At 33.0% G+C, this 17,168-nt stretch overlaps 2 protein-coding genes across 2 annotated transcripts; one reads left to right on the top strand and one right to left on the bottom strand.

Moving 5' to 3' along the window:
• Window positions 1-118: 118 nt before the first annotated feature.
• On the bottom strand, window positions 119-9,300 carry LOC124837466 (uncharacterized). The gene is made up of 9 exons (XM_047312835.1): window positions 8,989-9,300; window positions 8,570-8,755; window positions 7,031-7,157; window positions 6,787-6,873; window positions 6,466-6,659; window positions 1,468-1,563; window positions 1,254-1,347; window positions 974-1,093; window positions 119-431 (listed from the first exon to the last, which is right to left on the bottom strand). The coding sequence occupies exons 1-9, from the start codon at window positions 9,139-9,141 to the stop codon at window positions 328-330; spliced, it is 1,161 nt and encodes a 386-aa protein (XP_047168791.1). The 5' UTR covers window positions 9,142-9,300; the 3' UTR covers window positions 119-327.
• A 4,424-nt stretch (window positions 9,301-13,724) lies between these two features.
• On the top strand, window positions 13,725-14,066 carry LOC148198601 (uncharacterized protein P8A3.02c-like). Its single transcript, XM_088115873.1, has one exon. The coding sequence runs from the start codon at window positions 13,725-13,727 to the stop codon at window positions 14,064-14,066; it is 342 nt and encodes a 113-aa protein (XP_087971999.1).
• Window positions 14,067-17,168: the final 3,102 nt, after the last annotated feature.

Raw genomic sequence — 17,168 nt, 5'->3', positions numbered from 1 at the left:
ATTTTTAATTGTATAAGTTCACGTTTTTCAAAAAGGAATAATTATTACCACTAATGTGTCAACATTTTTTAATGTATCATCACTCATTAAACAGTTAAATTTTGAAGATTAAAAAGAATAAGACAAACTAAAATCCATTATATTAAGTTAAACTACCACTGGATATAAAACATCGTGGCAATGCAGACATCCAAAGCTTAACTATGAGTAAGGAAAGGGAATTAATTTATAAGGAGTCCTAAAAAAAATGAATCATATCAGAACTGGGCATAGAATACCCTTATCCATTTCATTGATTATAAGATTAAGACATAACAAAAAGAAGAATCAAGAAAACTCAGTAATCACACGTTCACATTTATCTTCCAAAATCTTCACAGCTTCGGTAAATAGCACTTCAGGTGGTAATGCTCCGGTTGATTCAATGCAAACTACACACACAAGTAAAAAAATATACATGTAAGATCTTTTTGCAACCTTTCAAACACTCATCCTTTACAGAACCATGTAAAACCAGCCAAGATATATTTGGTATGTTTGGCCGAAGTTTATTTTATTGGATCAGCTTCTCATTTAATGATTCTCTTTATTTAAATGTGAGATCCATCAAATTTTGCGGTTTCCAATATTCAGTCAATCCTAATGAGGTGTTGCCAGCATTCTTCTTTATATTTGCCACAGCCATTGGCTATAATCTAATATACCAACATTCTTGAGAATATTTCATTAAGAAAATAACATTACGTAAGGACATTTTTCTTCGTAAATGAGAATTAATATATAAGAGAATTTTAGCACCAGTCATGTAAAAAAAAGTAATAACCTGCTCAATAATTTTCTAAGCTGAACCACTACATGAACCAGTTACCTTGAGACTAGACTATTAAAAATTATGTAAATTTTTGTATGTTAAGATTTCAGATAGCTTTGAAATGTTTAGCCCTGTTAAATCAGTAGGCTATATAATACTTACAAATGAAATGATGTTTAACGCGACGTATTGATATCCGATCTTCCCATTCTTTGCCTCCTCTGATGCATTCCCTACACAAAGTACAGTTCCGTGGTCTGGCTACTGTTGCCCTTCTTTTACCTACACTCAATAATCAAATCAATAAACTAAGAAAGTACCAAAGAGAACAGATATTGAGATTACATGTTATTAATCATTAACAATGTGCAGCACATGGCAGAAATAGATGCAAAACAATATAATGTGGTACACGACAGCACTGAAACAAAAACTGAACTACCTTTTCCAATGTCTTCAATATCAAACACATTAGGTTGACATTTATTTACTAATTCTTCAGCCTGCTCATCCACAATATCTTCCAAGAGTACAACCTAGATTAAAAATAAAAAAAAAAAAAAAAAACAAAACATTCTTACACATGGCAGAATTTGCAAGTTTTTGGCAGCGTTCAAAGTGAATATGACTAGATAAGATACATCGTATTGCCTTACCTCCGGAAGCATCCGATACCAAGCAGTGGCAACTGGGGACCATTTTGCATGTGTCCTACCAATGCCTTTAACTGCATGTGCTTCAAGTTCAATTTCCTACAATAGAACATGTATGCCATTCAGTATTCTATACGAAGACAAGTAAACAGAAACAAGATTGAAAAAACAGATAACTCAGTATCTTGCATTGCATGGTAAGAGAAATGACAGATAGAAACAGAGGTAAATGAACCTCGTGTGGTAACAAATAGACCATTAATGAGCAACAATGTTACAATTATCCAGTCTATGAGAAAAGAGGGAAGTTGTCCAGGAGTGGATAGGCATTGAAAATTAGGGATGACAAACACACACATCTCCGCATGGATTGTCCAAATCCATCCTAATTTCGACTGAAAATCTCCATATTGACTGTACATTCAGATGGGTATGGGCAATATCCAGTTTCTAAGGGTATTGTCCAATATCCTAAACTTATATGTACTGTTCTTGCTATTTTGTTTCATTTCATTTTAAGGGTCTTCTTTTTGCTATACAATTTTTCATTTTCACTCTTAATTATTAAATTCATTCAATATCCACCAAGTTCACTCATTCCCAAGGTATTTTCTCTTTCATCACAACCTCTGTTGAAATGTATTAAGTTTATGTTGTTTTGTGAGTGTGTACCCAACTTAAGAGGTGGGTTGTATTCTGTCATGGTATTCTATATATATAGAATACCATAACCTTGTTAGGAATATACGAATGAATAAAATGTCTCAGTTAGTTCTCTAACATGGTATCAGAGCCAGACCCAGTGTGCCACTGCTATTGCCGCCACTTTCCGCCGTCGTCGCTGCTATCGCCGCCATCCGCCGTTTGTCAGGCAAAGTTAAGGGTTAGGTTCGCCCCGAGAAGCGCGACCCAACCCTGGTGGTCGCTTCCTCAGAAACCTCCGCACGCTCCTCCACACGCCGCTTCTCTCCGGCAAGTCTCCGGCGCGTGTTCCTCACGCGCCGCCTTCTCGGTGTCAGATCGACACTGTGCCACTGCAGACAGTTTCGCCGTTGCTTCCTGAGCGTGTTTTGGCCCTTGCTTTGCTGTTTTGGTGGCTGTTGTTTGCACCTAGGGTTTTCTCCCTCAAGCTGAGTTTCTCCCTCAACGTTGTTACGCTTCATTACTTCTGGAACCAGATTCAGTTTTCCATATTGAGCCTCCTTCCTCATTAATACCAGATTTCACAGTCTACTGTTGATGAGCTTCATTTCTTAGTATGATTGGAAAGGGATTCTGATTTCCCATAGTCATAAGACCTTGTCTCTGTTTTGGATCCTACTCAAAGATTTAGAATGGCATCCTTTACTAAAATTAATTTCTCCTTATCTGCCACTTCAAGGAGAGGAGCTAATCGAGGAGGCCATGGTAGTCGAAGTGGGTATGTGCAATGCTCATACGAATCAAGAATCTAAATGAAGAGTATCAAGAATTTTTGAGATACAAGTCTGACAAATCCACTGGCCTTTGTCAGTTTCCTTCAGTGCCAAGTGTGTCAACTGCATGTATCTCACAATCTGTGAAATGTCAAGGTTCATGGATTCTTGATTCAGGTGCCTCAAACCATTTTTCTGGTAACACTCATTTATTTTCCTCCATTACCTCTCAAAAAGTTCCTCAGTTAGTTATTGTTGCCAATGGATCCAAATTAACATCTCAAGGAATTGGCAAAGTGTCCTTATCTCCTTCACTAAACTTAAATTTTGTTTTGTATATTCCTCATTGTCCTTATAATTTAATCTCCTTGAGTCAATTGACACATTCATTAAATTGTTCTATAACCTTTTCTGCTACTTCCTTTGTCATACAAGAACATGGTACGGGTCGTCGAATTGGAGAAGGATATGAGTCAGGAGGACTGTATTTCCTAAAACCTACCTCTTTTGTTTCTTGCATTTCAACTTCATCTCCTAAAATTTTACATGATCGTTTGGGTCACCCAAATTTGTCTAAGCTGAAGTTGATGGTTCCAAGTCTTAAACACATTCCTGTCTTAGATTGTGAGTCTTGTCAGTTAGGAAAACATGTTAGATCTTCTTATCCAAAGAAATCTGAGACACGATGTAAGTTACTTCCTTTGGTTTTAACTATTTTGTAACCTTCATTGATGAATTTTCTCGGTGTACGTGGATTTATCTTATGAAAGAGAGATCTGAACTTTTAGTCATTTTTATGTCCTTTGTTAATGAAATTAAGAATCAATTTGGAAAGACAATTAAAATTCTCAGAAGTGATAATGCTAAGGAATATTTTTCTGCTGCATTTTCTTCATTTTTATCTTCCAAAGGAATTTTACATTAGTCAACATGTCCTCACACTCCACAACAAAATGACATAGCTGAGAGAAAGAATAGACATCTCATTGAAACAGCACGTTCCCTGATGTTAAATACTAATGTTCCTGTTCATCATTGGGGGGATGCAATCCTCACTTCTTGTTTTTTGATCAATAGGATGCCTTCTTCATCTCTTGACAATAAAGTTCCCCACTCCGTAATTTTTCCAAATGATCCTCTTTACCATGTCTCTCCACGTGTTTTTGGGAGCACTTGTTTTGTTCCAAATAACTTTCTCCCAAGTCTATTAAATGTGTCTTTTTGGGATATTCTCGCATTCAAAAAGGATATAGATGTTATTCTCCCTCCACAAGAAGGTATTATATGTCTTCTGATGTCACCTTTTTTGAGGATACACCCTTCTTCTTGTCTTCCAAGGAGAATCGTTCATCTGTTGAAGGGATGCTTCCTATACCATCATGTGATCCCTTGGTCATTCCCGCTTCTCCATCTTCAGCTCAAACTCAGAATGCACAAGATATTGTTCAACCACTTTACTCCTTGCCTGGAGATCCTCGAGACTCAGCTCCTTCTCCATCAGATTCCCAGACCATGGATCCTTCATCCTCCTTGTCCTCTCTTGACTCAAATCAGGCTTGGCCTATTGCTCTTCGAAAAGGTATTCGATCTACACGTAATCCTTATCCTGTTTATAATTTTTTAAGTTACCATCGTCTGTCTCCTACATATTTCTCCTTTGTTTCCTCCCTTTCTAACATCAAAGTTCCTAATAATGTTTGTGAGGCACTTGATCACCCTGGATGGCGACAAGCCATGATTGATGAAATGCAGGCACTTGACAATAGTGGCACTTGGGAACTTGTACCTCTTCCTCCTGATAAGAAACCCGTGGGATGCAGATGGGTATATGCTATTAAAGTTGGTCCTACTGGTGCCATTGATCGTCTTAAAGCTCGTCTAGTCGCAAAGGGATATACTCAGGTTTATGGTCTCGACTATTGTGATACTTTTTCTCCTGTGGCCAAAATCAGTAGTGTTCGTCTATTTCTTGCCATGGTTGTCATTAGACAGTGGCCACTTCACCAATTGGACATTAAAAATGCCTTTCTTCATGGTGATCTGGAAGAGGAGATATACATGGAGCAACCTCCTGGATTTAGTCGTGTTGCTCAGGGGGAGTCTAAGTTAGTTTGTAAATTATGCCGTTCACTCTATGGCTTGAAACAATGGTGAACCTTTCTCAGATCCAGAAAGATACAGAAGGTTGGTTGGAAAACTAATCTATCTCACCATAACAAGACCTGATCTTTCTTATCCAGTGGGAGTTGTGAGCCAATTTATGCAAAATCCTCATATTGATCATTGGAATGTCGTGGTACGCATCCTTAGATATGTAAAAGGGAATCCAGGTCATGGACTGTTGTATGAGAACAAGGGAAGTACTGAGTTAGAAGGATATTGTGATGCAGATTGGGCTGGTTGTCCGAATGATAGAAGATCTACCACAGGATATTGTGTACTCCTTGGAGGGAACCTTGTATCATGGAAAAGCAAGAAACAAAGTGTTGTTGCTCGATCTAGTGCAGAAGCTGAATACCGATCTATGGCCATAGCTACATGTGAACTTATATGGATCAAACAACTCCTTCAAGAATTAAAATTCTGTGAAAATAAGCCTATGAAGTTGTATTGTGATAACCAAGAAGCTCTTCACATTGATTGTCATTTCATGAGAGAGAAGTTGTTGTCCAAGGATCTCATTACAGAATTTGTCAATTCTAATGAACAATTTGCAGATATTTTGACTAAGTCTTTAAGAGGGCCTAGGATTCAGTTTATATGTTCCAAGCTTGGTGCATATGATTTATATGCTCCAACTTGAGGGGGAGTGTTGAAATGTATTAAGTTTATGTTGTTTTGTGAGTGTGTACCCAACTTAAGAGGTGGGTTGTATTCTGTCATGGTATTCTATATATATAGAATACCATAACCTTGTTAGGAATATATGAATGAATAAAATGTCTCATTTAGTTCTCTAACAATCTCAATTACAAATTTTTTTCCTTTGTTAAGTTTTTAAAAAAGTGATAGGTACCCAGATTTTATTAACACTGTAAAGAACTCCAAGACAGGTTCTTGGATGATCTTCCTATGAAGAACTCTTCTCTCACTACATTACATTTTGTTCTCTATTTCAATCATTCAACTAGTTTTATATCCAATGAGTTCACTCAAATTCCCGAGATACTTTCTCTTTCACATTTGCAAAATATAATAGATGTTACCATTATCATAAAATTTCAACGTATAATTATTATAATATCATGCCTTCTTTGCTTTGATTTTTATTTTTTTAAAATATTATGTAATTAATATTTGGGGCATTGTGAAAGTGGGTATGGATGCAAGTACAAATATATTCATTACTCAAGAAGGATGGAGATGAGACACAAATCTGATACCCAATAAAAATAGAGACTAGGATTGGTACAAATTTCTAGTTCCGGAAGGGAGATGGGTACAGTCACAATGTCACGTATAAAAAAGTCCAAAAGGCAATCCTTTTGGGGAAGAGAATTATCCATGAGAAATAATTTACCTCTCTAAAGCTTAAATCATAAAATCTAGGGAAAAAAAAAGTGATTATACTCCTTTTAGAGGTTACCTGACCAGGTCCAAGTTTAGCTAATATAATATCTGAATCTGTAAGATCAATTGAATTGCTGGGAAATCCAGGAAGTGAATTTTGGCTGCAAGTAAAAGATGTAAACGTCTTTGGCTTTGAAGATGTATTTGGTTTGACATCTTCACAGGGAAGCTCGCTCCCATTAGGTAACCACTTTAGTTTATCGGATTTCACTGCAATAATATCCCAATATCATCAGTCAAAACAGATTGCTGCAAGGGTAAAGGATAGAGTTAAATAGATAAATAAGAAAATTAGAGTAACATATATGTTAGAAAGCAGGAGCTTCATGTCATGTACCAGTAATTCGAGGTTGACCGACTTGACATCGTACATGTAGCCCAAAGACAATGGTGTTCCTTTCATTATTGTCATCTACTGCATTATCTATTCAAAAGAAAGACAAAAATAACACATTTAACTGCGTCCATACAAGGGCAATATGAAAAGCCTACATACATAGTTCAAATTTTCAAACTACATATGAGAAAGTCATAAAATTAATGAGAAATACAACTATGCATAGGTTAGGGCAGATATAGACCTGGATATTCAAATAGCCTGGGATCAACACGAATTGGAATAAGACCCAATCTATGGGAAAGAACTTCATCTTGTACAACTGATGTATTGTTTGCGATATATACTCTTTCAATAGCCATTGTTGGAACCTAAAATATATAGCCACAAAAAAATATTATTTCCACTGGTACTTTACAACAACACCACTACTAAAGTACTCAAATCTATCATCCAAACAGCAAAGAAAAACCAAAATAAGACTATTGTAAAATGCTATATGTAATCGGAGCTAATAAAATAAAATTCTATTCAGAAAAAAAACATCAGAGCAAGTGAATTAACCCCCCCTCTCATTCAATATGTCTCCTAATTCAATAGCTCCTGATGTAAGATTCTTGAATATGTTAATACAAAACATACATCTTTTAGTGGATAACTAAATTTAGAGGTGTGAAAAATTTAGTTTTATTAAAAACCAAACGCTTTAAAAGGTTCAGTTCTTAATCCAGCCAGAGATAAGAATTGTAGTAGAGACATTTGGAAACCAAACCACTTTTCAAGAACCATTATGAATTGAACTGATTTCAAACCATTTAAAATATTGAATCAGTTTAGAACTGGTTTCTAACCAGATTTTACTACCCCAGGCAATGCATAGCAGCGATGGGTATCTGCAACAACTTTAATCAAGAATCTTACTGTGTAACTATAAATCTGCAGCATACCTCAGTATAGTCAGCGAAGAATTTGTAGAACCAAAAGGAAAATGAAAAATCCAAGGAGCACATGTCAATAACCTACTTTTATTGCTCAAAAATTGCAATTACCATTACCTATCCACCCAACACTCATCTTATTAGAAGATGATCGTTTTCTCTCTTTTCCCTCGTACTGATATTTACTCTTATTTCAAAGCTGATTGAATAACAGAAAATATTGGGCAGCTTGAATCACAGTGTTTCCGGCCATACAAAACGATTCACACAATTCAATGCCTTTAATTGACTAGTAATAGACACTAAATCTATTTGGGTCAATCCAAAGTAACTTGAGGCTTTATAAAGGTAGAAATAGATCTCTTTGTTTCCTTTTCACAGTTTAAGACTTTGCAAAAAAAAATCAATGTCTGCATTTAAGTAATTTCTCAAATTATTATTAGAAGTCTGTCAAACCCTACAATAAAACATTATTGTCTACAAGGACAGAAACGCGTACATCCCATGCAAATATAGCAGCTTGTACAACATAGGTTTAAAACAAGCTAATTTAATTTCAGAGAATCTGACAAATCATTCTAGATACTACACAGACACATTAACATGGTGTAAACCCATCAGTTTTAAAATAAAAACGTTCAAAACTATAAACTAGTAAGGGCTCATGACTGAGCATCATTCTCTAGCCTACTTAGTATTAAAAAACAAAATTTAAGAAGAACGAACAAGTGTTGTAGATTATGGCAAGATATCTAACCTTGAAAAATAGCTATAACAAATGCATCAAAATATTAAAAAAAATCTCATCAACGTGGAACGCAATAAGGAGAGCAAGAATATATCACCTCTGATATAAGAATTCTTCGAAATGCGTTGGCAATTGCTGGATCAATACCAATCATATCAAACTCCATGTCACTATCAGTAAGCCGCTTCACTTCAACTTTGAAGTTTTTACGGAAGCTATCAAACTGCTGACTATTATCAACTCCCAAAACCGCATAAGCGCCAGAATAATGTATAGTATCCGTCTGCAAACACCAACATAGAAAAATATAAATAAGAAAACAAACCCCTTCTAAGATAAATAACAAGTGCAATATTTGAAATCCTAATTCTAACAATTCCAGACCCGATTTGAGAAGATAGAAACTTTATCAAAACATGAATGAGTGCTAAAAAATTAATATAATGTAGCATAAAAAGGGTAAAATTAAAACAACTTGAAGAGAATAAAAAAGAGGTCAAGAGCATGAGAGTTTACATGTATAGGAGCATCGTTGTTACACATAACACGCGTTTTGAAAAGCTCAAGGTGTGGAGGGATCTTTGATGGAACATCTTCTAAACTCAGTATAAAATCAAGTCCTGATTCATTGTCATTCTGTTCCCCCATTGATTCGTCTTCCTCCGACATCTTTGTTGTGCTTCTTTATCTTCCTTCTTAGCTTTCCAGTGGTCTGTCGGGTTAGCACTTGAAAGGAATTGAAAGGAGTAGCAGAGCGGTTATGTGAATTGCGAAGGAACTGAGATATTTAGGGTTTAGGGTTTACAGGACGAACCTCTGCATCTTATGTTTTTCAAAGGAAATAATATTCTATTTATTTAAGTTTTTTCTTCCTACACCTCATTATTGCTAACTGGAATTCTATTATTTTTAATTGCATCTACCTTCATAATAAAAAAAGATTAAAATATTCTTTTTCACCGAGAAAAAATATACATTAGAAAAATATTGTTCCAAAAAAAACGTATTTTAGAAAATTCATTCTAGAAATTTCATTATAAAAGATATCACATATAGTGAAAAGTTTCTTTCAAAAATTATATTTTAAAAAGCTAATTCCAAAACGGATGTGATGTGTGAGTATCTTATTTTAAAAATTCTATACTAGAAATTTTAAAGAGCTTGTTCCGAAATAAATCAAGAACAGCCAGACATCACTTTTATGAAGAATAAAAAAGTCATTTTAAAAATTAAGGGGTAAAACTTACAGGGTTGTAGCTATAAATTATGTGTTGAAAAAAAAAACACTATTGATATCATGAATTAAGGCTTTTTTACTGGATTTGTAGGAAAGTAATTATAAGAATTTAAGAAGATTTGAAAGTAGATTATTTTTTTTTGTTATGGGTGTTACTCCCTCCACTATCACAACTTGCTTCCTCCACCACTCATTCCCCTTTTACCCTTTTTTTTATTTTTTCATTCCTATTTTACTCTTACTAAAATTTTAAAATCTCACGTGGACATTCATTTTTTTTATCAATTTTTTCTCTTTCTCTTTATTATTTTTTACAGGTTGTCTCTTACGTTCTATTATCCTTGGGTTGTCTCTCATGTTCCACTTCTTCTTCTTTTTTTATAGAATTGTGACGTGAGAGTGTGGTGGACTTTGTGTTTAGTAAAATTGAAAGTGGGGAAAGCAATTCATCTTCAGCCGTGAGTGTGGGAGGTGCTGGTTCAGAGGCATGAGAGGTTCAGAGACGTGAAGGTGCGTAATAAAACCCTAAAATATAAACCGTATAATCTTTAAACGGATGTTGACATCCGTTGACGGATGTTCACATCCGTTTAAAGATTATAAGGTTTATATTTTACAATTTTTTTATATTAATTTTGAAGATATTTAAATAATATAATTTATATTTTTTGATATATTATTTTTTAATATATTTTGATGTATTTTAATAATGTATTTTTGAGGAGGAAGCATATCAGGCCTATGGAAGAAAAATGGAAGATGAGAAATAGATGTGATGGAGTTTGGGTGAGAATCTGAGAAGGTTGGAAGGTGGGTGAGAAGGGGTAGAAAGATAGGGTTAAAGTAAATAATTAGGATTAAAAAATAAAAAGATTATTTTTGTAATTATAAAAGGTTAGTTTTGTAACTCAAAAAATATGTAATAGAATTGGGGAGGTGGAGGGAGAAAATGTGGTGGTGGAGGGAGTAACACCCTTTTGTTATTTATTCTTACAAATTTTATTTTTAAATTTACTTTCATTTACCTTCAAAATTCACTCAAATAAACAATAAAAAATTTACTTTTAAAATTTTTCAAATTTATTCAATTACTCTGGTTCAAATTCATTCAAGTGAACAAAGTATAAGTGTGGGCTTCAAAATTTTGTCTTTTGATAACAATTTATAATATATATATATATATATATATATATATATATATATATATATAATCAAAATTTATTTATTGTTCCTCCATATTTCTTGAACTCTGGATCGGCAAGTCTTCATGCATTTTTTTTTTCTTCTTAAATTTTTCTTTGTATTTTTTCTTCTTTAGTTTTTTAAAGGATTTTGCAATCCAATTTAAGAAATCCGATTTAAGAAATCAATAAATTTTAAATTTCGACTAAAAGAATTCATCAAATTTTGAAATTCATATTCATTGTTCTCGAATTTTGAAATATTCTAAATTTCAAAATATAATATTTATTTCTCTTAAATTTCAAAATTTAATATTTATTTTTTTGGATTTCAAAATTAATATTTATTTTTCTAAATTCCAAAATCTGATAAACATGTTACAGGATTTCAAAATCTATTAATCATAAATGATATATCTACAGATTTTAATTTATAAATAATTTATTTTTAGGCTTATTTAATGATATTATAACTTATATAATACTCTTAATAATATTATAATGGATAGTATAATAATATTAATGATATAATTTTTTATCATTAATTATTATAGTATTAATATATTAATTTTTACTGTTTTTATTTATTATAAATGAATTAATAAGCAAAACCAAATAAAAAATTTTAAATGATTAATTTAATTTATGATATTTTTTCGTTTTTATTTATTAATAATAATTTATCTGCTTTCATATTAATAATAACATTTAATCACATAGTAATCCGATTTTAAAATTCAATTAATAACTTTAATCGGACTTTGAAATCTAATAAAAGTTTTAACTAGATTTTAAAATCTTGTATTTATCTATTAGTCTTTTAATTTTATTTAAAAGCTTATCTATCATGTTTCATTTTTGAAAGAATCAAATTACAAATATTTATACGACCAAAGAAGTAAGAAATGAAGGTACCACTAAGTGTAGATTAAAAAAAAAGTGAGAATAAAATTGGACAGTGAATGAATGAAGTAATTATAAGAAGAAGAAAAATCTTTATAAAAAAAAAAAAAAGTAGTTTTGACATTAAAAAATGTTTAGAAATACATAGAAAATCCTGAAGATGCATAGGATCCCCTTAAGCTTGGCCTTTGAGTCAATAATCCCAACATAATTTACTTTCATATATTTAGTTAATATGTTGTTGTTTTATTTAAATTATATTTCATACAGAAAATAACTAAAGACTTAAATAAAAATAAATATTTAATAGGTAGTAGAAATTTAGTAAATTAACATGTTGGATAATTGTTTTATATAATAATCCTTTAAATTAACATGTTTTTAATGATGGTATATATTAACAAAATATATTTAATATATTTTTAATTTTGGTTTAATTAATTTCACAGTCTTGAAATGTTTATTCATATATTAATTATTTTAAATTAAATAAAAACACTATAATAGTTTAGCCTTTTAAAATATTTCACGTCATCGATGAAAATGGCCTTATTATCCTTGTTGACTGATTTCGTATGATGAACCTTTTACTTCACATATATTTTTCCTGTTTCACTTTTCTATAATTTTTTTCTGGAATTTTGCTTTATACAAATGATTTAGTATTATTTACTACCTTCCCTCTTTTTGTAATTTTCTCTGTTGCATTGTTTGTAAGTATCTTTGAAAGTATTTATTACAAAACTAAATAAGGTATATTTCTTGATATGAAATTAAGTTTAAACATTTGTAAGAAAATATAGATATTTTTTATTTTTATTATTAGAATATAAATTGTGTTTCTTTAACAGAATATATTTATTGTTCATTACTAATTTATGAGTTTGTTACTTTATAAACTATTATATTTACTAGTCGTTTTCTTTTTACATATTTTTTCAATTTTATCTTTTAAATATCCGTAATTTTAAATTAAAATAACTACATTTCTACTTTAACCCCTTAAATAATTTTTAATCTAAATTTATTTATTTATAAATTAAAATAATTATTTTACAATTTTATCTTTGTAAAAAATACTTCTTCACATTCAAATAATTATTTATAATAAAAAATTATTTAATAATAAAAATTATACAAATTATTGATTTTATATCTATACTCATATATAAAGAAGAAAAAATTTATGTACACATTTTTCTCAAATTTTAAACTTTAAATATTTGCGATTTTAAATTAAAGGCTTAATAGATTATTTCGTCCACAAGTTAAGAGCTGAATTTCCGTTTAGTATCTAGTTTTAAAAATGCTTCTATTTCATCCCAAAGTAGTATAAATTGTATCAATTATGTCCCTTCCGTTAAATTCACATAAACGGAGTTAACTCAGGTGACGAATTTGCACTTTTTCTTCTCTGTCCTCTGGATTTCCTGTAATATTCCATCTTTCTCTCTCTCTCTTCTTCCTCACTTTTTCTGTACTCCTCTGCACTCACAAACTCATCTCCAACCTTCTGATTCATGCCAACAACACCTTCATCTCTCCCATCATCACCTCCATGTTCACGTGCTACTCTACATACAGTGGCCATGCAACCATTGACACCCCCGCCACCACCCCTTCCAACATTCATATAACAAATAAGTTGAAACCACATTTGATGAGGGAGAATGGGGGATCAAATCTATAGCTGATTCCATCATTTGATATAAAGCAGCAAGCAAGAAACTAGGAAGAGAAGAGAAGAGAAGAAAAGAGAAGAGAAGTGGAAGCAAGAAAGATGAGGGAAGAGGAGGAGGAGAAGGCAGTGTTGGAAGAAATCTTCAGGTCTATGGCTGTGTCCCAATTTCCTCTCTCCACGCCACCAATCCCGCATACTCGCATCCCTCCAATCCCAAAATTGGTTCCCCTCTCCCTCCATCAACCAGGCCATGCGCTTCGGCCTCCAACACCTCCCTTCTTGGGACCCTCCTCTGGCCCACTTCATTTGCCGCTCCATCCGCCTCCAGGCCCATAACCCACCTCCCTTCCTGCCCCACATCCTTCACAGAGAACCCCTCTTTGACCAGATGATCGCATACATCTACCAGTCCAGCCAAGGCATCTGCGCCCACGTCGACCTCCTCCGCTTCGACGACGGCATCGCCATCCTCTCCCTCGAGTCAGATTGCGTCATGCACTTCACCAACGCCTCCCTCTCTGTCCCCATTATCCTCACCCCTGGCTCATTCATTCTCATGTCCAGAGAAGCACTCTACCAGTGGATTGGTTAAAACCATAATAATCGCCACCGGAAAAATCTTCACCGGCCACCAAGACGGTAAGATCAGAGTGTGGAAGGTTTCCTCCAAGAATCCAAGCAAGCATAAACGCATTGGGAGCTTGCCAACGTTCAAAGATTACATGAAGTGTTCCATGAACCCCAAGAATTACGTGGAGGTTCGCCGGAACCGGAACGCGGTGATGGTGGGAGAGATGAAGGTGGTTGTTAGCGTGAATCAGAGAGGGTTGGAGATGGGTTTGTGAGTGCAGAGGGGTACAGAAAAAGTAAGGAAGAAGAGAGAGAGAAAGTTGGAATATTGCAAGAAATCCAGAGGAGAGAGAAGAAAAAAATGCAGATTCGTCACCTGGAATTAACTCTGATTATGTGAATTTAACGGAAGGGGCCTAATTGATACAATTTATACTACTTTGGGATGAAATAGAAGCATTTTAAAAATCGGGTACTAAACAAAAATTCAAATCTTAACTTAGGGACGAAATAACCTATTAAGCCTAAATTAAAATAAATATATTTTTATTTTCACCCCTTAAATAACCGTTAATCTAAATATAATTATTTTATAAATTAAAATAATTATTTTACAATTTTATCTTTTTAGTAAAAAATTATTTAATTATTTATTAAAAAAATATTTATTTCTATAATTTTTTAATAAAAAATATTTTATAATTGAAAAAACTTTTTCAAGAATGAAAAAAAAGTGGAAGCAACTAGTAATAATAAAATAGAAACTAATATGTGCTTATGTTGGTTTAAATCATAATCTAATACTGTATTTAAATTATATATATATATATATTTTTTTAAGAATTGAACCGTTTAGAAATATAATTTCAATTGATAAATAATGAAAAAGTTTACAATTTCATGCTTTATTTGATAACAATTTTATCTTGCTATTAACTATTCCTCTACATTAAAAGATGTCGTAGTTACCTTTTCTTTTTTTATAACAAAAATTATATATTTGAGGAGGTTGAAACACTAGTTCAGAAAAGGCCTTTGACCTCACCGTTTAGACGTCCGACCCCAAATATCAAACGTAAAAAATGATTGGTGGCATTTTTATAATTAAAAAGAGTAAATAGACGTCTGATATTGGGATTCTGACGTCTATAGTCTATTTAGACGTCAGACAACTCCATTGGACGCCAAAAAGATACGTAAAAGTAAAAAAAAATTAAGTTTTTTTTATTATTAGACGTTTGGGTTGGGGAATCTGACGTTTATAGTATATTTTAGATGTCTGTTATGAGGGAACAAACTTCTAAATACTCAGCCCAAAAATTTAAAAAGTCACTTTTTGACTCCATTTAGACGTCTGATCCCGCAACTCCGACTTCTAAAGTCATTTAGATGTCTGTTATGGGGGGACAAACTTCTAAAGCGATTTAGACGTCTGTTATGGGGGAACAGACTTCTAAATACTCAGCCCAATAATTTAAAAAGTCACTTTTTGACTCCATTTTTAGACGTCTGATCTCGCCACTCTGACTTTTAAGTCTGTTATGGGGCAAACTGACTTCTAAAGTTCTGCATTAAAACACCGCGAACGCGAGGCAGCCGTTATGCGCACTCACTGTTCATTATCTTCTTCGCGTTTTTTCTCCACGAGCTATGTTTTTCAGGTTCGTTTTTTCACTTTTGCACCGTTTTAAATTAATTTTACTCTGATTACATTACTCATTGATGAATTATCTTTCATTTGAACCGATTAAAATGCGTTTTCGTTGGGTTTTGGTGCAGTTTTGCTCGTGTCCTTGGACGGTGTTCTTGGGCGGCGATTTCTTGCGTTTTGCACTCCTTCAATTCCTTCCACTACGTTTTTAAAACCATCCAATACAAAATAAAATACTTACAATCCATTCTCTTCAACTAAAATATAAAGTTGTAAACTCGAATCACTTTGAGCCATAAGCAACCCGAGAGGCCTCAAGTGAAGAAAGATCCAATTAAATACAACAACGTTTTAGACGTCTGATCTGTTCAGGTCAGACATTTATATAGACATCTGATCTGTACAGGTCAGACATCTATATAGACGTCTGACTGGGTCCAACATCCCATCAACGTCACCCGAATAGACGTCAGGTTGGGATCAGACGTAAAAAGCCCAAAATAACAGAAGTCTAAAGCATTTTCTGCACTAGTGAAACATTATAATTGTTTTTTCATTAAAATGCGTCAAAAAAATTTACAATCAAAAATAATTTCTCAAATACCTTGAATCCAATTAATAATTACAATTCAAATATTCGAGTTTAAATATTTTCAAATACATAAATTCCATAAAAACTTTTTCAGAGTAAAAGATTACTTTTATAAAAGTCCAACAATAGTTTTTTTCATCTCTCAACGTCTATACAATTCCTAAAATATATGTTCTCGTATAACATAAATGTTATATGATAATCACCACACACAAAAACAAATTTAGGTTAGTTAATAGAAAAAAAAACATCAAAACATCAATATAATATATTGATCCTAATAACCCTGTCAAAACATCAAATCATCAATATAAACATCAAATCATCAAGTCAATATTATAAACCTATCACATTAACCCAAGTCTAACACATAGTTCAACTACAACAAGCAATAAAATAATAACCCATATACTCTCTTCAAATGGAATCATAATCAACCCATTATCTCTACACCACATGTCAATTAAAGGTCATTTGTGCTAATAGTTACCATCTTTATAAACATATGTCATCTTTCATATTTCATCGCATTCTTCTTGTTTACCAAAACAAGACGATTCGAGTGGTCATTTACCGCAGCTTTGGACCTATATTTCCTGCTTCTCAAGGGTTATGAGCAAAAACTCCAAAAGTGTTCCCCTCAACACTAAACTCAGCATACGCCAGAATCTTACAGGCGAGACATTCATCCCTTTCTACCCCCTCGAAAGAGGAAAAGACAACACTCCAATCCTAGTCCCTTGTACCATCCATCATGGGCGAAGATACACATCTCTTCCACTGTCTCTTTAAAAGAGATCCACATTTCTACCCATCGTAAGAGGAAAGGTTACTACCTTTCTCCCCTCGCAAGTGGAAGCAACTACCTTTATATGCTCTTC

This window comes from Vigna umbellata, chromosome 5 (assembly GCF_029865625.1).
Source record: "Vigna umbellata cultivar VRB3 chromosome 5, Vumbellata_1.0, whole genome shotgun sequence".
NCBI classification, from domain to species: domain Eukaryota; kingdom Viridiplantae; phylum Streptophyta; class Magnoliopsida; order Fabales; family Fabaceae; genus Vigna; species Vigna umbellata.
This window is presented reverse-complemented; position numbering and strand designations above follow the sequence as displayed.